This window comes from Gossypium raimondii, chromosome 7, assembly GCF_025698545.1.
Source record: "Gossypium raimondii isolate GPD5lz chromosome 7, ASM2569854v1, whole genome shotgun sequence".
NCBI classification, from domain to species: domain Eukaryota; kingdom Viridiplantae; phylum Streptophyta; class Magnoliopsida; order Malvales; family Malvaceae; genus Gossypium; species Gossypium raimondii.
In genome coordinates this window covers 18,525,803-18,546,367 of record NC_068571.1, presented here as the reverse complement: position 1 = coordinate 18,546,367, position 20,565 = coordinate 18,525,803, and the positions used below count along the sequence as shown (strand labels likewise).

General features: G+C 34.8%; 1 protein-coding gene and 1 non-coding gene across 2 annotated transcripts; one reads left to right on the top strand and one right to left on the bottom strand.

Annotated features, from left to right (window-relative positions):
* The first annotated feature begins 2,966 nt into the window (after positions 1-2,966).
* LOC105800041 (uncharacterized) lies at positions 2,967-3,754 on the top strand. Its single transcript, XM_012630922.2, has one exon. The coding sequence runs from the start codon at positions 3,221-3,223 to the stop codon at positions 3,638-3,640; it is 420 nt and encodes a 139-aa protein (XP_012486376.1). The 5' UTR covers positions 2,967-3,220; the 3' UTR covers positions 3,641-3,754.
* A 13,639-nt stretch (positions 3,755-17,393) lies between these two features.
* Positions 17,394-17,500, bottom strand: LOC128042684 (small nucleolar RNA R71). Its single transcript, XR_008198197.1, has one exon. It is a non-coding gene; the product is annotated as a small nucleolar RNA R71 (small nucleolar RNA).
* Positions 17,501-20,565: the final 3,065 nt, after the last annotated feature.

The following is a 20,565-nucleotide window of genomic DNA, read 5'->3' as shown; positions in this document are numbered from 1 at the left end:
GTGTGCCATACTCAAACTTCACATACTTAACTTGTCAATCTCATACAAACTATACATGCAACCCCAACAAACATTTAGACTATGCATTTTTGGTTTCCATTTCATAGTTCGATCAACTACCACGGAAGTATCTTATATGAACAATATACATGCAAGAGCCAGTATAGAGGCTCACCTGACAACCACAAATAGTAGTTTGAACTCCAAATCCAACCTTCATCAAGAAACTATAGCAACCATTGCTTATAAAATAGAAGAACACCATTAAAGCTCATTCGAGTAACCATCCTATCATCTTAAACCCAGATGAACCCCATATAAGCCTTACTCCTTCATCTTATTGTTCATGCACTCATTTGAACCTACTCTATAATAGCACAACATGCAAAGTCATAAAACTTACCTTGTATAGAGTAATCACTGATAAAATTTAGGATCTCAACTTCAGCTTAAAGAAATGCCTTTGGTTCCTTAGACCTCAGATAACTTTATCTTAGAAGAAAGAAGAGAACTCTCATTTCCCAAACTTGAATATCTATTATAATAATCTAAGTCTTTATTGGAACTTGAAAAATGTCACATCCTTATTTAATTGCCTTATCCAAAATTCTACAACTTTTGAGAAACCTCATTGAGTATCCCCTTATCTTTTAACTATATTGGTTCACAGTCAGTTGGTTCCTAACCAGCTTACCTTGTAACTTAACTTGCACAGTACCACAATTAACGTGTGCATTTTATCCTTAACATGAACTCCTACTCTAGATACCATTTTACTTGGCCACTGATCTTATTCCAACTAACATAGCCACCTAACAAGGAACCTTTATTAACTTAACCACATAACAATACACGCTCGCTTTATATGCTGAAAACTGCACTTTGGCGAAGCCTACTCCGCCAATCATACTACCATAGGACTATACGCAAACCTTGTACCTACCAGAACTGATGTGTTACAATTAGAATGCCCCGATTAACCTCAAGATGAATGCTCGAGCGTATTGTTCATTGTTGACGTCAGGCACATCCGTATGAAGCTCTTTGAAATTGGTACCCAACCACTTCATATCTATCCGACCACCGTAAAACTTATTCGACACTTTCCCCAAAAATGCCTCACAAAGGTCCTCTTTACCAGAAACGACTACTGACCCCGTGATGACTGGCCCATCTACCGGTAAACCGAGTTATAAAGCTACGTCATCGGGTGTGATTGTACACTCGTCGCATGGAAGATGAAAAGTGTGTGTCACGGGCCTCCATCATTCCACCAACGTGCTGATGAGTAGAGGATCGAGTTTGCAGCCCGTGAGCATACGAGACGCATACAAGAATCCTGCATCTTGCAAGTAACCACGAATTTCGATGATTGGGCCCTTTGACAAATTATGTATGAACCCCTCCAAAACACGATCATTTGCCTATTTATATCAACAAAAAAATAATTTAAAATATTTTTAAAAATAAAATACTTTAAAATTAACCTAATTGAAAATAACGAAATTTAAAATTATCTTACCATTATTTCTTGAGCGACAGAAATGTGCTCGTCGTTGAAACGAACCAGAGAGGTTGTCATTCGTGAAAACTTAATCAAAACGAATAATATATTAAATAATTAAATAAATCAAAAATATTTTTAAACAATCGTATTAGAAAATTTAGAACAAAACTTAAGAAAATTGAGAGAATTGAGAGAGTTGAAAGTTTAGAAAGAATTGAGAAAGTTAGATTTGAGTGAAAATAATGAAAAATGACCTGGTATTTATAAGAAAAATAAAATTACTGTTGGGGCCCTTCAAAAATTTTACCGTTGTTAATGTTCAAAAAAATGACCATTGCTGAACGCGCTCCCAGCTGAACGTACTTTCACACACTCTCTCCAAAAACAACCTATTTCCTTAAATTTAAAATAAAAAAACTTAAAAGACCAAATAAATAAAAAAGAGATATAATGCTAATTTAACCGAGAAATTTACATAATTTGACCGAGATTTTTTTCCACATGGTGCTTTAATGTAAAAACACGTCACGTTATTAAAAAAACAAGCCTGCATTTAAATGGAAGTAGTAAAATATTCAGTGGTGGTTAAAAAAGTGTGGTTTCAGTACATTGTTAAGAATAATGCTATTGTTTGTTGAAGATTAGATGATTTCGTTCAAATTGCAACTTAAAAAAAAAAAAGGATTTTGAGTTTTGACTTTTAATATTTGCAATTTTTATTCTAAAGTATAACCTCTTATGTACAAAAATAATAATAATAAAAGAAAGATTTTGTGCTCAATTTAACGGATAATTAGACACTTAACTAGATCTATTTTAAATTATGTACAACTTCACTAGATTTGAAATTTTGTTTATATATGCACGTAGATTTCGTTCTATAATTTTATTTAAGATATTTTCTCGATAAAAACTTATTTAAGATATTTTATATTTCTATAATTTTGAAAATTTAATACTTTGTATTATAAAATTTTATATATTTATATATTTTGTATTATATAAAATATATCATATTGTTGTTTCAGATTACTATATTGGCAGAGTAATATGGTAGAAATTCAGTTGATGGTAACACAAGGATGCGTACAAGCAAAGATGAAATGTCGAACTTGGGCTTCAGGTTTGAGCTTGTGGCTAACATTTCTCTTCTTAAGAATATTCCTTCGTTATCCTTGTCTTTCATCCTACTCTCTACACGTTTAGAGCCCATTGGATGATTATCACTTTGTACAAACATAACCCACGCTTTCAAATCCTATGTGCATATATATTTTTTATATAAAACTATGCTCACAAAATAATACTATCAAAAATAAAATAAAAATATTTCCCCTGCATAAATCTCATACATTATGAATGAACCACATTAATTCAGTCAACAAAATATTATTTTTATAATAACTGGGATTAGTCTTAGAAATCAATATTTAATTCTAAAACTTCGAATTTAATGGTTTCTTTCCCCTCTGGATTACGACGAGTCCATATGAGAGGATTCAAACTAAGAAAATGAAACCGTGGCAATAAAATTCAATCGGCTAGAAAGTAGCATTTGAAATTAGGACTATATTCTTAAAAAAGAAAAAGAAAAAGAAACTGGGTCAACTATCAAACTATAAATAAGGCTCAACATCCAACTTTCCTAATCAATAATCTCATAAACGTTTCTTGTATTATTCAAAGTTCGAAGCCAGATAAAGAGTTGAAAGGATGAGTGTGGAATTGTTGGACAGTGGCACCATTGTTAACTTCGTTGAAGATGAAGAAGCATTCCACGTCTCAATACGAGACCGGTTTGCTCACCTGGACGCCGATCATGATGGGCTACTGTCTTATTCGGAGTTGTTGAAGGAATTGCAGAGCTTGAGGGTGTTGGAAACTCACTTCGGCATCGACGTTCAAACGGACCCAAAGGAACTCGCTCACGTTTACAAATCACTTTTCGTGCAGTTCGATCATGACTCTAACGGGACAGTGGATTTGGAGGAGTTCAAGTCGGAGACCAAGCGGATGATGCTTGCTATGGCGAATGGGATGGGATTTTTGCCTGTTCAAATGGTGTTGGAAGAAGGCAGCTTTTTGAAGATTGCAGTGGAGCGCGAATCCAACAAACTTGGCCTTGCTGCTTAAATCCTTATTTCTTTCAACAACAGATATACTGTTTTGTTTTTACAGCATTTTCCTCCTACGTTTTACAATTCCAACTACTGATTGCCTGCTGAATAAATGAACTCTGTTTCATGATCCAGAATGCTACGTACCCAGAAACTGTCATAAACCAAGCAAGTAACAGATTATTTTCAATATTATTACAAAATTATATTCTGTAAATAGAAGCTGTGGAGAAATTATGCGCAAGTTTTTCAGAAAGCAAGGCAATAGTGCAACAGAAAACCAAAGCTCTGGTTTTAAAGATTAAAATAAAAGGTGAGACAAGCAGGACAGCTATGCACAATTTCTTTACATTTTGAACACTCGAAACCCCATAGGAGAGAAGAAGGTGAAGTTTATTACGTCATTAGGAGACAGAGGGCACGATCGTTCACTGTAGCAATAAATATTCCATTTGGTTGTGCTAGTAAAAGTTGTTTTGTGATCTCGATAATGGGGATTATGCCATATTCTTATTCGTTTGTTAACGACCTGAACACTGGGTATCCTATAAAAAATTGAGGAATAAGAACAAACTAGAAGCAATGACTAGGCGTGAGACAGCTCTGCCCTACGCTTTTCTCGCAAAAGGTAAAGCCGACCGGACCATATTTGCCTACGAAACGACAGAGAAATAGCTAAAGCTTCTTTAAACAAAGTTAAACCAGAAACAAGTGTATATATAAAACTGAAAAAAATTACAAAGAAATAAGATCAATGTGTAATTTCTATGTAAAACCATAAAGCAAGATGAATATAGAGCGAAACATTATCACACACGAAGCAAACTAATATTTGCGTAATTGCAAAGTATAAGACTTGAGGAAATATATTAGCCTAATAGCCAACTTTTGTGGTCTGATTCTCCAGAGGTCAATTGATATCTCTTAGGGCCATCATATCTCTTAGTTACATTCAAGTGGCATAGGTGATGGTACTGATATTGCAGTGTTCCCCGAAAGCTTAAGAAAAATAAACTAGTAAAAAGCCAGCCTACGGCTCAAGTGGCAATGCCGATATTGTAGTGTTCACTCAAGATAACTTAAGCTAGTGTAAATGTGGGCAAAGCTATAAGACGGAAATTCCAGGTTGAAAAGTATGTGGTTTCTTTGTGGGAGACATATGTACCTGATATGATTCATGGAAACTTAATTAGTGAGTCACAATGGTTCATTTTATCTAGTGGTCTAATCACTAAATGTAAAGCACGCCAAATATTCTCGTTAAAGATTTTATTTCTAGTCATTTCAGTTTGGCTTATAACATTGGTGAGGTCGAAAGAAGGAAGTTTGCTAGATGATTTTGACTGTTATTGAAAACATTTAGAAAATTGTCATTTTTGGGAAACTTTTCTTCTTTGGAAAGTTTTATTTTTGGACTTTTTAGATTATTAATTGTCTTTAGAAACTTTATTTTTTTTATTGTACATGTCCATTGTACAGTCTATGTTTGGAATTAGAGGTTTCTCTACCCAGCAATGACCTTTAGAAACTTTATAAAAAAATTTATATTGTTTTTAAAAACTTATAATCTTTTAGTAATTTTAAAATAGAAGTGAACTTTGTCATGCTCACACCTTATGGTGGGTCCGATGTGAAGAAATTTAGAAGTTAAAATCAGTAGAGAACTTTCCAAAAGGTCCGCCCATGTCTTAATTAAATAGTAAACTACACCAGAAGTCATTAAATTATTAATTAGTCATGTTTTGGTCACTCAACTTCAAAAAAATTACAAAATAGTCACAAAACTATTTGAAAGTTTTCATTTAAGTCACTATAGATAGAAAGCAAATAATCGAATTTACTTCTATTTTCTTCTTCACTTTAGTCTTTACACTGTAGCAACAACAAAAGAAAAAGCTAGAAAGGTACTTGTTGATACAAGTCTCAACAAGGAAGGAGATAAGGAAGAGCCATTGGTGGTCCAAAGGAGGTCGGTTCACCTAAATAGGCTGAGAGCCGAAGAAAGGTAAGAAGATGAGGTAGATTGCTGTGAAGGCTAGAGGGTTGATTGTAATAAGTGCTCCAGGTTCCTTAATGGGAAGGAGACCCCTTTTTCATTGTACTGAAGGGTATTTATAAGAGATACCCCTTGCCTGGCAGTAGTGACGTGGCAATGTGATTATCATCATGGAGTACGTGAAGTACACGTATTGTGAGACCCATTCTATTACCTTTTGAGGGAGTACGAGGTTGTTAAGCTCAAGTGGGCCACAGTGGTCCCTGAAAAGAGTGTTCACACTAAAAAGCGGGTGGTTAGACCATGGTAAGCGGGAAGCCTAATGAAAGGGAACGTTCCCTCTACCAACAAGTAGTCTTACAAAGGGTGGTTTATTTGGGAGGTTGAGCAATCAAAGATAGCTTGATGGGTGGAAGGTCGAAAATCATATTCAAGCATCCACTTGGTGTCTTCTAAGAGTGCCACGTGTCTAACCCAATTGAGGGTATAACAAATTGTCCCCCAATCAAAAGGTATGTTATAAAATGGCCTGTCTTGAGATATTTTTGCTTGCAAGTTGCATGAGAGGTGGAACGACCAGGAGGTGCAACAAGGTGTCTAGCCATAAATGTTTTATGAACCGACAGCACCTGAGAAATGGAGATAATGATGAGAAAAAACTTGTAGGTGTCTTGTGTACCATTGGTTACTAGAGTAGATGATGAAATGATACATTTTAGGAGAAAGCCCTATATGTTCTTTGTCTCTTCATCCTTGGGACCAGTTTTGTTGATGTGAATTTTGAGATTTTCTCTGGTGTCTTGTTTCTACATCGCCATTCTTGTTCATCAAGTTCTCCTCTTTGTAGGTTCTTATTTATTTATTTTACTAGGTTTGTGTTTCAAAGCACTTTGCTTAGATTTCTAATGTAACACTATGATTTTCTTCTTTGTTCCAACATTTTCAACGTGTTTTTCTATATCCAATGGCTAGGTATGGTACCAAATCTACTAGGTCTCCACCAAAAGCGACAGATGGAGGATGACAAGTTAATAGGAAAGTGCTGAAAAGAAAGGAAAATGAGCTAGTAGCCAACATTTCATACCCATACGTCACTACAGAAATAGAGATGAGGAGGTTGTTGAGGTGTTGTGGGTTGCCTGAAAAACATTACAAATATGAGTTTAGTACCCTGAAAGGTCACATCCCTTGAGTGCAGTTTTTAGACCCAACTATGGTGGTGGGAGACCGAGTTTCTACCTTCCGCTACATCTACTCGAGGCTGGGTTTACATTACCTCCTCACCTCTTCATCTTCGACATGCTCAAGGCGTATAACATGACAAACATTTTATATGAGATCACTTAACATTAAGTTGTCATGTTTATACATGTAATTGTGATTGTATGGAAACTATTATGTTTGAATGTCAAATTATTTAATGAGATGAATTGAGATAGTTTGAGTTGCTTCAGCAATATAATGTGAAGTCACATAATGTGAAGTCACGCATTTGAATGCGACGCCTAGGTCAGGTGTGGGGTGTCACGAGACATCAAACATCAAATGTAAAGGTCCAAAACAGGGGAACTACATCTCATGAGCAGTCTTGAGACATGAAGACCAATACCTTGTGTAAACTCGAAAATATATAGGATTTTTCTATATATTTTTACCACCTTTTGACTTAATAAATATGTTAATCTTGAGTAATTATTATTAAAATAAGTGAATTTTACTTAATTATTAATATTTGACATGAATTTCTAAAGTATTTGAAATTATGCTTAATTACATAATTTTTGTACATAATTTATTGTAACACCCCTAACCCGTATCTATCACTGAAATAGGGTTACGAAGCATTAACGAATATACGTAACCTAAAATAATTCATTTTCAAACATTTCAATAAACATAGCATAATCCATTAATATGCATGCATATCGTTCCTTATTTAAGTCCTCGAGGCCTTAGAATCACTTTAGAAACGATTCAGGACTAAATCGGGAACATTTGAAACATTGAGGAAAAAGTTAGAAAAATTTAAATTGCAGGGGTCACATGGCTGTGTGGCTAGGCCGTGTGGCTCACATAGCTGAGACACACAGTTGTGTCTCAGGCCGTGTAACATTCAAAATAGGGACACACGGCCGTGACATGCTCGTGTAACTCTCTGACTTGGGTCACACGGCCAAGCCACAGCCTGTATGCCAGGCTATGTAACTTTCGAAATGGCCTCACACGCCCGTGTGCCAGGCCGTGTGCTAGGTTGTGTAACTGCCTGACTTGCAACCTTTAAAACCTACAGAGGACACATGGTCGTGTTGCATATCCGTGTGTCACACACGATTGAGACACGCGCCCATCCATGTCTTAGGCCGTGTGGACAAGAAATTCGCCAAAATCAAGCCAATTCTTTCACCCATTCAAGCATGCACCTACAAGAAAATTATTTATGAATGAAATTCAAACACTTTGGTGATTAAAAATATTTTGGTTTGAAGAAGTGATTGAAAACTAAACTTTAACTAAGTAAAATAAAATAAATAAAAATAAAATTTCCAATGCACAATTTGAAAAGATGGTTTTAATCAGGATGACATAATTGTGTTAGATTAATTACATTTCTTAACTTAGAATTACTAAACTCATGTTCATGTTGTTACGTATAAATTCACGACAACTTGGTAATTTACTAACTACTGCTCATACGTACCTATTAAATTAACTAATCTCTTGAACATTTTCCAATGCCAATTCAAACAATTAATCAATCTTCATAAGCACATAAAAGATTAAGTGAGGTAACAATGTATTCCTACCTTGAAACAATTTAATCACAATAATCTTGCAAGTTATGCAAGACTAATGTACCGTTTAATACCGTCGCTAATTTAACCCTCAGCTACCTTAGAAGATTAAACATGCACTGATTAAGTATTGTGTCAATTAATTACAATTTCAACATGAGTAAGTAATTAATTCATTAGTTACCTTACAATTATAATGCAAGAATAACTTAATCATGATTTTACTTAATCAAACAATTTACCAAAGACCTATAACAACACAAACATAATTTTAATAACTCAAGTGGACGAAATGCAATCAACCTAACACGAATTAAATTTAAGTCATATTAATTAAATTAAACATATCAACATAACAAGTATTCATAGACATGTTCATAACAACAACAATAAAATTTAAAGGATAGGTAACTAGAATCAAATCTGGTGTTTCTCTGAAGCTTGACTAGTTTGCTCTACTCCTCTTTCTCCGCTTGTTCTTGTTGAACCGAGGCTTCTATGAGCACTTGAATACTGCTACCAATGGTTGTTGAAAGTCTCTTTTCCAATAGGGGAAATTGGCAAGGGAATGGAAAGGAAAAATGGAGAACAAAAGAATGGTTTTGAAGAGAGAAAGTGAGAGAGAAGTGAAGAATTAAAGGATGAGAGGTGTATTTGAAATGAGCAGCCAAAGTCGGTATTTATAGGTTGGATAGGCTACTAAAAATATCAAAAATCAGCAGCCATAGACTCCTCCCATGGAAAACCACACATGTGGCAAGTTTGAAGCTTTCAAACTTGCTAAATTTAGCTAGGGGAAAATCTACAAAAGCTTGATAAGTAGAGGGGTTTGAATGCAATTTCAAGGAATCTTCAAGGGATATTTTGCAAGCCAAATAATCAGCTAAACAAGCTGATTGGGTCAGCATGTGGGACGGTTTTGGGCAGCCCATTGCTCGGTTGGATCGGTCTTCTCGGTTTAGCACAACTGGGCCTCCTTTCATTATTAATTAATAATAATTATTTAACCCAAAATAAATTGGATTAAAATTATAATTAATTATATTATGAATTAATATTCATAATTTGGACCATCTTAGGTTGAAAAATTAATTCGTCTCGATATTTCAAAATCGCTTTTCTGTTTTGTGCTTCCAGTAGTGTTTGTTGAGCCAATTTAAGCCTTTTATGTGAATTTGTCGAAAATAAATAAAATTTAATCAAAATTTAATATAAAATTAATTAAAATTCAACATGTTAATAATTTAAGTACAATTTAATTATTTCATATTTATTATACATTTTTTGACAAGAATTACTACGAAATTGGATGAATTTGAGTTAAAAAGGGCATGAAAAGTGTGTATATTTTGGTGTTTACACACCCCCAAACTTAATTCATTGCTCATCCCGATTAATGCACAAATTGAAAATAATTTCTCCAAAATACTTTTGAAAAATTCCTTTAGAACAACATTCTTCCCAAAATTATGAATTTAGTATACTTATGCTCTAGAACAAGAAATTTGATATTTATGCTACTTAAGTATACATATCTTTCAAATTAATCTCAATTATTACTATAATAGCAAAAATAGACTAAATTCTTACTCAATAAAGAAATGTTAAATCCCTACCAATTTGATTTTATTCCCTTATTTAAGATTAAGCTGCAATCTTCAAGTTTAATTTATGCCTTCATATGTTGAACATAGGAATTTCTCTCCACTAATGTAGGTAGCATAGGAACTTGAATCAATAGGTCTTTTAAATAGGTTCTAACGTGGCTAGGCTAGGGGTAGGTACAAGATAGATAAATTTAGGCTTAAAACTCTAGACTCAGCTTCAATTAGACTTTCGAAATATTTACCTTCAATACACCAACTTATTTTGCTTTCACATGCTCTTTTGTACATCTATTTTCTTTCAAGAACATATGCTCTTCTCTCTTTTTTTTTCCTTTTTCTTTTATTGTTTTTTCTTTTTCATGAGCATTTTGTTGTATGTACTGTAATATTTTGAGCATTCGATAAATTTTTTCAACTCCCCCAAACTTATTTTCAAACAATATTATGAGTTTAGTGTTTGGGACAATTTAAAGATAATTAAGAGAAAAAGATGGCTAAATATTGCAAAGGTTCAAATAAAATTAGGCCATATAGTCTCAAAGCTGGGTTTCAAAGGATAACAATTTATTAAGGCTGGCTTGAAAGCCTGAAACGGTCCAAACAAAATCTTTCCTAAATTATTTTCAACATTTCATGCTTCCTAGGATTTTGCCTCCAGAAATTACTAAGTCAATTCTAGAAACTTAAACTTTCATGCATGCCTAGCTTTCCTAAAGAACTAAAATTTTATGGTATGATTTACATACTTTATTAAGTGTATATTTATGTCATAATTCAGCTAACATAACAATTATTTGAAATAATAGAACTTTATTCATATTAAAGTTTAGCATACTTAACAAAATTTCATATTTTTGAACAAAATATAACCTAATCATAATTAAAAGAAAATTTTATTCTGAGAGGAAATAATTTCAATATTTCGGTCCCCCCTACTTAAGATAAACAATGTCCTCATTGTTAGAAGTAAATAGATACTATACACCAGGTAGGATTCTAGAAAAGAGGAGGTGAGCCAATTTGGCTGCTTAACTACCCAACTCTTTCTAAATCCAATCCTAGACATGTATATATTTATTACCACACTTCTTATTATAAAAACTTGTTCATTTTTATTCATGATTTCCATCTCTTGTTTTATTATGAGAAAAATAAAAATCCTAATAGATCCTAATCCTAAAATAACCTAGGAAAGAAAATAACATAAGGTAAAGATTCCCCCTTTCTTATTTATTTGCAGATCCCTCAGAATCTGACTCATCTTTTGCTCAATCATCTTTGTTTTTGTATGAATCACCTTGTTCCCTCTTCGATAGTGGACTCCATGGTTTGAATATAAAATCTGGAAACTCAAGCACAAAAATAAATGAGTCATTGAATATTTTCATAAGAGCGCTTCTCATTGAGTCATCCCGTATTTTTGAATATCTCCAGTAAGCTTGTTGCTGCCACTGCATATGTTCCATTATGTTCATCAACTTTGACAGCTCATCTCAAAGATCTGGGCAAGGTGATTGAGTTCTGAGCATTGAGGTTGTCATGTTAGGTTCAGTTACTAGTTCCATTGGTTCGGCCTTATCAGGGATTTTAGCTGACTGCATTGGTTCAATTTCTGTGGGATATTCTTCTTCCTCTTCTTCTTTTTCAAGATCTTCGTTCTCTTCAACTCGTTGCTGGAGAACAAAATCTTTGGCTATTCGGTAAAGGTCCCAATCTGTGATTGTGTCCTGGCTATAACCTATCTTTTTTATGTTTGCAAAAATTTTAGCTTGCAAGCACAAAATTGTTATCGTAAAGGGAAAGTAAGTTGGGTCAGAACATCTAGCAGCACAATTCCACATTTCTCTCAAAATGATTTTTCCACATCAATGGTCTTTGCCGTTAAAATCAAATATAACAAGACCATTCGCTCTACTGAAATTGTAGTCCCATGTGAAATAGGCATAAGGCTAAATCAAATGAAAGAGAACCATACCTTCGCTAGTGGTGTCAAATATTCTCTGTGACAAGTGTGAATTCCTTGCTTTGACACAGTCCACTTAGAACCTGGAAATGTAAGCTCCTCGAGAATTTCTTGTAGATTTTCAGGCTCAATATTTTTCATCAAGGAAGAATATGCGTCATCTTCGAAATCAGGTATTTCGAAGAATTCATTAATAGCGGTTGAGCTTATTGGTTCCTTGATTCCTCAGATAGAAACTTCTGTTAATTCGCTTGAGGTCAAATTTGCATAAAATTCATGAACTAATTCATCATCTGCACTCAATTTTTTCTCACAAAACAACTCCCAATTGAGAGCTTCAGCAATTTATCGAATGCGCACCATGAAATCGATATAGTTCCTTTCTTTTAGTGTAAAGCCTTTTTCAGGGTGCATTTGTTGATTCTTGAAAATGCTTTCGTATATCGCTTTGGCTTCTTCACAATGAAATTTATTTTGTGTTTCATAAACTTGGACAGAGACACAAGTTCTCTTGCCACGCATGATTAACCTGAATATAAGATGGAAACAAATATTTTCTAAAAAATTCAATTAGTATAAAATATTAACAATTTAAAATAAATTGAAGAGTTTAAATAATTAAAAAAAATTAAAATTTAGGAGAAAATTTTTTTACCACCTTTGTATAAAAATTAAAAACTAAAAGAAAATAAATATAAAAAAAGAGGTCGGTTTAGGGATGGTTGGAGGGTGTCTTGATGGTGTGGTGTGTTAGGCAGGGGTGTGCGGCTAGCAAGGGTGCGTACGAGTTTGAAGTAACGTACAACAGCAGCGCGCAGCCTTGGTGTGAGCAGTTGCATCGACTAGGCAGCAACTAGTGGCAACGTGGTGCGATGGAGGCAGGTGTGTGCAGGCAGGTGCGTGGGAGCAATAGCCTAGTGCGAGAGCAGGTGCATGGGAGAAGGCCTGGCATGAGCGATGTGAGCAGGCGTAAGTGAGTGCTAGGCTAGGCGCAAAGTGTCTGATCTGGCTAGGTGATGTTGTAGCCAGAGGTTTAGGAGCTGTGGCACTAGGTGATTGTTGGTGTGGTTTGCTTAAGGTGATGTCAAAAAGTGTAGAAGGTGATTGAAATTTATAGTTAAGAGGGTAGGAGTTCAATTAGAATTCTTAGAACAAATTAATAGTTAAAATATTCTAAGTTCTAATTTTACAGAAAGTTAATAACAATTAATAATTAATATAAGCATATTAAATTATTATTTGCTATTAATTTATTGGAAAAAATAATTAATTAAAATATGATCAAATTTAAACAAATCCTAATTCTATGCAAAGTTGATAATAATTAATATATATTATAATAACTATAATTATATACTAGTTATTATTATCTTAATTATTAAAAATAAAACATTTATTTTAGATGCCTTTGAAAATATTTACAAAAGAGACATCTAATTTCTAATATTTACAAAAGAGCAACCAAAATTTGAAAACAATTCAATTAAGTACCTAGACTTAAAGAAAATTTGAAATTGAGTTGCAATTAAGACTTGGATCAAAATTTAACCTTTTATTTGAAAAACTAAAAAATAATTTTGCCATTTAGGGAATAATTTCTCGGAAGATTATGTTAAAATCAATTCTCAAGAAAGATTAGGGGGATCACAAGTGGTCCCCCTTAAGTTCCAATCTTCAAGAAATAATTTATTTAAACATACTGATCCCGAAAATATACCCTAAATTAGTTATTTAAAAAGAAAAATGAGAAATTTTAAATATCTGATAAAATAAACGAGACTATATCCCGCTCAATTTTATCCCCCAGTAATGTTTTAAGCGCTGAGCATTGACTCGAAAATTACCTCCATTACCTTGAAGTTTGGCAACTCGATATAGGAAAACTTGGTGAACCGTAAATGGAACGGACCAACGTGATTTTAACTTACCTGGAAAGAACATTAATCTAGAATTGAATAATAACACTTGTTGACTTGCTTCAAATTCTTGAACTTGAATGTGTTTGTCATGCCATCTTTTAAGTTTTTCCTTAAATAGTTTGGCATTCTCTTATGAGAACATTCAGAACTCTTCTAACTCGTTGAGTTGAAGCATCTATTTCTCTTTAGCAAGCTTAAGATCCAAGTTGAGTTGTTCGAGACCCCAGTAAGCTTTGTGTTCTAACTCCAAAGGCAGATTACAGGCTTTTCCAAAAACCAACCTATAAGGTGACATCCCTAAAGGTGTCTTGTACGCTGTTCCGTAGGCCCATAAAGCAACATCTAGTCTTTTGGACCAATCTCGCCGATTCGAGCAAACTACCTTCTCGGGTATGCCTTTGATCTCTTTGTTTGCCAGTTCAGCTTGCTCGTTCGTCTGTAGATGGTAAACTACCTTGTGCTTCACTCCATGTTTGACGAGTAACCACTTCAACCATTTGTTCACAAAATGGGACCCTTCATCACTGATGATAGCTCTCGGGTTCCAAACCTTGTGAACACATGCTTCTACAAAATATCCATCACAACCTTGACATTATTCGTTTGATATGCCTTGACCTCAACCCACTTAGACACGTAGTCTACTACTACCAATATGTACTTGTAACCAAAAGACGGAGGGAAATGATCGAGAAAGTCAATACCCCAAACATCAAAGAATTCCACCTCAATGATGTTTGTCCATGGCATCTCATTTCTATTGGTAATGTTTCCAACCCTTTGGCATCGATCACAACTCTTTATGTAAGCATACACATCTTTGAATAGCGTTGGCCAAAAGAATCCGGCTTGCAATACTTTGGTTGTAGTACATGTACCTCTGAAGTGTCCCCCACTTAGAGTTGTGTGGCAATGATATAGAATCTTTTGTACTTCATCTTCTGCCACACATCTCCTGATCATTTGATCTGTACATTTTTAAACAAATATGTCTCTTCCCAAAAATAGTACTTCATATCGTGAAGAAACTTTTTCTTTTGATGATACGTCTTATCAACAGGCATCAAACCATAAGCTAAATAGTTAGCAAAATTAGAAAACCAACGGTTATTATGGACATGATTTACCTTTAGTATGTGTTCATCTAGGAATGTCTCCTGAATCCGTATAAGTGGAGATTCCCTTCTTGTGACTCCAATCTAGACTAGTGATCTGCTACTTGGTTTTCTACTCCCTTTCAATCTTGAATTTCTAGATCGAACTCTTGGAGTAAAAGTACTCATTGGATCAGGCTCGGCTTAGCATCTTTCTTGGCAAGAAAATATTTAATTGTCAAATGATTTGTATAGACCGTCATTTTGGTACCTACAAGATAAGATCGAAACTTGTCAAAAGCAAACACAATAGCAAGTAACTATTTCTCTGTTACCGTATAATTCAATTAAGCTCCCGTCAAAGTCCCACTTGCATAGTAGATGGGGTGAAAAACTTTGTTCCTTCGATGGCCCATGACAACTCCTATCGTGAAGTCACATGCGTCACACATTAATTCAAATGGCAATTCCCATTCCAGTGTGACGATAATGGGTGCCAAAACTAATCAACTCTTCAAATCATTGAAAGCTCTTAAACACTCCTCATCAAATTTGAACATCGTGTCCTTCTCCAATAATTTGCTTAAAGGTTTAACAATTTTGGAGAAGTCTTTGATAAATCTCCGATAGAAACCGGTATGGCCCAAAAAGCTCCTAACATCCTTTACAGATGTTGGAGGTAGGAGTTTCTCAATAACATCTACCTTTGCTTTATCTACCTCGATTCCATGTCTCGTTATCCGATGCCTTAAAACAATACCTTCTCGTACCATAAAATGACACTTTTCCCAGTTAAGTACGAAATTTGCTTTTTCGCATCGCCTTAGTACCTTGGCTAGATTGGCTAGGCAATTATCATACGTATCTCTGAATACTGAACAATCATCCATAAACACTTCCAAATACTTTTCAACCATGTCAGTAAAAATAGACATCCTAAATCTTTAAAATATAGCAGGTGCATTATCTAAACCAAATGGCATACGTCTAAATGAAAACGTATCATACGGGTTTGTGAATGTTGTTTTGTATTGATCCTCTGATGCTACTGTAATTTGATTATACCTTGAGTATCCATCGAGAAAATAGTAATAGTTTCACCCCACGAGCCTATCTGGGATCTGGTCCAAGAACGGTAAAGGAAAGTGATCTTTCCTAACCGCCTTGTTTAGCTTCTAGTAATTGATGCAAATTATTCATCCCGTAACCGTTCTAGTTGGTATCAACTTGTTATTCTTGTTCTCAATGACCGTAATACCTCCTTTCTTTGGCACGCAATGGACCAGACTTACCTACGAACTGTCTGAGATGGGGTAAATTATACCTGCATCTAACCACTTAATGATTTCTTTCTTTACCACATCCTTCGGCCCTTTCATGCCATATTCCAGGATGATCATGTGCATGCATACAGATGGACTAATGCCATGAATATCGGCTATGGTCCATCCGTTAGCCTTATTGAATTGTTCCAATACTAGGATAAGTTTCTCTTCTTGCTCTATGGTCAACCCTATTGAAACAATCATAGAAAAAGTAGAAGTGTTACCTAAATAAACATATTTTAAATGTGAGGGAAATACCTTCGGCCCTTTCAAAGAGGTTTGAGTATTGCACTTTCAGGGTTTCTTTCGGTTTCTAGGTAGCTTCGTCTATACTGTGTCGTTGCCAAAGTACTTTCACTAAAGCTATGCTTTTATTCCTCAATTCTTTAACTTCTCGAGCTGGAATTCTGATTGGTTCTTCACTATACATCATATCAGGCTAAATCTCAACTTCAACAGGTGAAATTACATGCGAAGGGTCTGATCGATACCATCGTAGCATAGTTATTTTTCAAGTGTTTATGAGCATAGGTCAAATTTTTAATCTATTACTTATAGACCTTGAAATCGAGAAAACATTTAGAACGAGAAGATGCGAGAGATTTGCTCAAAGACAAGCCAAGATGGACATTGGAAATAAAAATGATGGAAAAGGTATTGAAGTCAATCATGTGCACAACCCAATCCTTATTTCTGATGATAGAGATCGTGCCATAAGACAATACGTTGTGCCACTCTTCAATGACTTAAATCTAGGAATCAGGAGGCCAGATATCGAGGCACCTCAATTCAAATTATAACTAGTGATGTTTCAAATACTCCAAATAGTGAGCCAATTTAGTGGAATGCCCACGGAAGATCCACATATTCACCTTCGATTATTCATTGAGGTGAGTGATTCATTTAAGATAACTGGTGTGACTGAAGATGCATTAAGGTTGAAACTATTTCCATACTCATTGCGAGATCGAGCACGAGCATGGCTGAATTCTTTGCCACCAAGTTCAATACCTACATGGAAAGAATTAACAAAAGGTTTTTTGGTAAAGTATTTTCCTCTGAGCAAGAATACAAAGTTGCGAAATGAGATAACTACTTTCCAATAATTGGATGATGAGTCCTTATACAAGGTATGAGAAATATTCGAGGAATTACTTTGTAAGTGTCCTCATCATGGGATTCCTCATTGCATCCAATTGGAGACATTTTATAACGGTCTCAATGCACATACATGATTAATGGTAGATGCTTTTTCGAATGGTGTAATTTTGTGTAAGTCTTATAACGAGGCATACGAGATCATCGAAAGGATCGCTAGTAACAATTACCAATGGCCGAGAAATCGAGCAGTTTCTGAAAGATAAGTAGTTGGAGTGCATGAATTGGACGCGCTGACTTCACTCTCTACTTAGGTATCTTCTATTTCTTCTATGTTAAAACAGTTTACCACTAATTGTTTGAATAATTTTATAGCTCAATCACCAAGTCAGTATGATGTTGTTTCCTGTGTATATTGTGGGGATGGTCATTATATCGAGAATTGCCCTTAAAACCCCGAGTCAGTTAATTATATAAGGAATCGGTATCAAAATAGAAGTGGACAAGGACCACAATCCAACTTCTACAATCCATCATGGAGGAATCATCCAAACTTTTCCTAGAGTAACCAAGGAAATGGATCGAACAATCATATGCAACATAGACCCAACCAATCTCAAAGGTTTACTCAAAAATCCCCAAAACCACCTCAAGCTAAGTCATCAAATAGTTTGGAGGACTTCTTGAAGGTGTACATGGTGAAAAATGACACATTGATCTAAAGCCAAGTAGCAACACTAAAAAATCTGAAGAACAAAATGGGTCAGTTAGCTCCTGAGCTTCGTAGTAGACTGCAAGGGGCCTTGCCGAGGGATATAGAAAATTTGAGGAATTTTGGTAAGGAACATTGCAAGGTAGTTGCATTACGAAATGGTAAGATTTTAGAACCCAAGGAGGTTATGATTGAATATGAGCCTACTGAAAAGGAGGAAATTCAACCAATAGTTGAAGTCCTACACCAAAAAAAACCATATTTGAGAAATCTGATGAGGTAAACCCTAAACTAGTGAATTTTGAGAAGCTAACACCTTCTTTTGCATATTTACCTCTGTAGAAAAGTTGTCCATATCATCCTAAAGTTCCATATCCTCAAAGACTTTAGCAGAATAAGCAGAAACAAGAGATACAATTCAAGAAGTTCTTAGATGTTCTAAAGCAACTTCACATCAACATCTCACCAGTAGAGGCTTTAGAACAAATTCCCAACTACATGAAGTTTATGAAGGATATTCTATTAAATAAGAAAAGTTTTAGTGAGTATGAGAATACTATTTTGACGAAGGAGTGCAGTACGTTCTTACAAAACAAGCTACCTCCAAAATTAAAGGACCCTAGAAGCTTTACGGTACCCTGTAACATCAAAAAATCTTACTGCGGTAAAGCTTTATCCGACCTTCATCAACTTGATGACCAAATCTATTTTCAAACTGTTTGGAATAGGTGAAGTAAGACCCACTACTATGACACTTCAACTAGCGGATCATTCGTTAGCATATCCCTAGGGAAATATCGAGGATGTTTTGGTAAGAGCTGATAAGTTTATTTTTCTTATTGAATTTATTGTGTTAAACTTTGAAGCAGATAAGGAAGTTCTGATCATCCTAATGAGACATTTCCTAGCCATGAGAAGAATGTTGATAGATGTGTAAAAAGGAGAATTCACAAGGCGAGTTCCAGACGACCAGGTAACATTTAACATTCTGAAGGCCATGAAATTTCCCAATTCGACGAAGGAATATTCAGTAATGGAGGAATTAAAAACCTTAGTTTCTATGGAATGGGGGAGTAATTTTGAAGAAGACCCATTGGAGAACACTTTAGGGTCTAAACCATTTAAAGATAAAAAAAGGTAATGAAAACATGGCTTTGATGGCAGCCAATCCAATGAGTTAAATTCAACCATTGTGGTTCAAACCGCTAGAGTTGGAAGTTTCAGAATTTACACAACTCAGGTTGTCAATCAAGGAACCACCTAAGCTTGAACTAAAGGTACTTCCGTCCCATTTAAAATATGTTATTTGGGTAATAGTTCTACTTTTCCTGTGATTGTTTCAGCAGAACTGACAGAACACTAAGAGGAGCAACTGATTGCTATTTTAAAGAAATTTAAAACGGCAATTGGTTAGACCATAGCTGACATACAAGGTATAAGGACTTCCTTTTTTATACATAATATTATTTTAGAGGAAGGTGAGAAAGGTAGAACAGATGGACAAATGAGACATAACCCTATCATGAAAGAGGTAGTATAGAAAGAAGTAATCAAATGGTTACATGCAAGAATTATCTACCCCATCTCAGATAGTTCTTGGGTAAGTCTGGTACAACGTGTACCAAAGAAAGGTGGAATCACGATTGTCGAGAATGAATGTAACGAATTAATCATGATGAGAACTGTCACTGGTTGGAGAATCTGTATTGACAATAGAAAATTGAATGAAGCCACTCATAATGATCATTTTCTGTTGCCTTTTATGGATCAAATGTTAGATCAACTGGCAGGTAACGAATTTTACTACTTTTTGGATGGATATTTGGGATACAACCAAATAATTGTAGCCTCAGAAGACCAACATAAAACTACTTTTACTTACCCATACGGTACATTTGCTTTTAGACGGATGCCTTTCAGCTTATGTAATGCACCTGCCACATTTCAGTGATGTATGATGGCAATTTTCATTAATATGGTTGAAAATTTTGTTGAGGTTTTCATGAATGATTTTTCTGTATAATGTAATGCTTTTAGACGGATATCTTTCTGCTTATGTAATGCACTTGCCCATACGATATATTTACTTTTAGATGAAATTATTCCACATTCTAAGTAATTGGAAAAATCAGCAAACCAAGGTGTTTCATAGATTTGACTTACCTCAAAGATATGCTCATCAGGAAAATTCTCATTAATTAGAACAAGTGAAGAAGTTACCTCATTTTGTTCCAACCTTGATAGATGATCGGCTACATAATTTTCAATACCTTTTATATCTTGGATCTCAAGGTCAAATTCTTAGAGTAAAAGTACCCATTGAATTAGCCTTGGTTTAGCATCTTTTTTCGTGAGTAAGTACTTGATGACAGCATGATCGAAAAACACTGTAACTTTGGTACCTACAAGATATGAGCAAAACTTGTCAAAAGAAA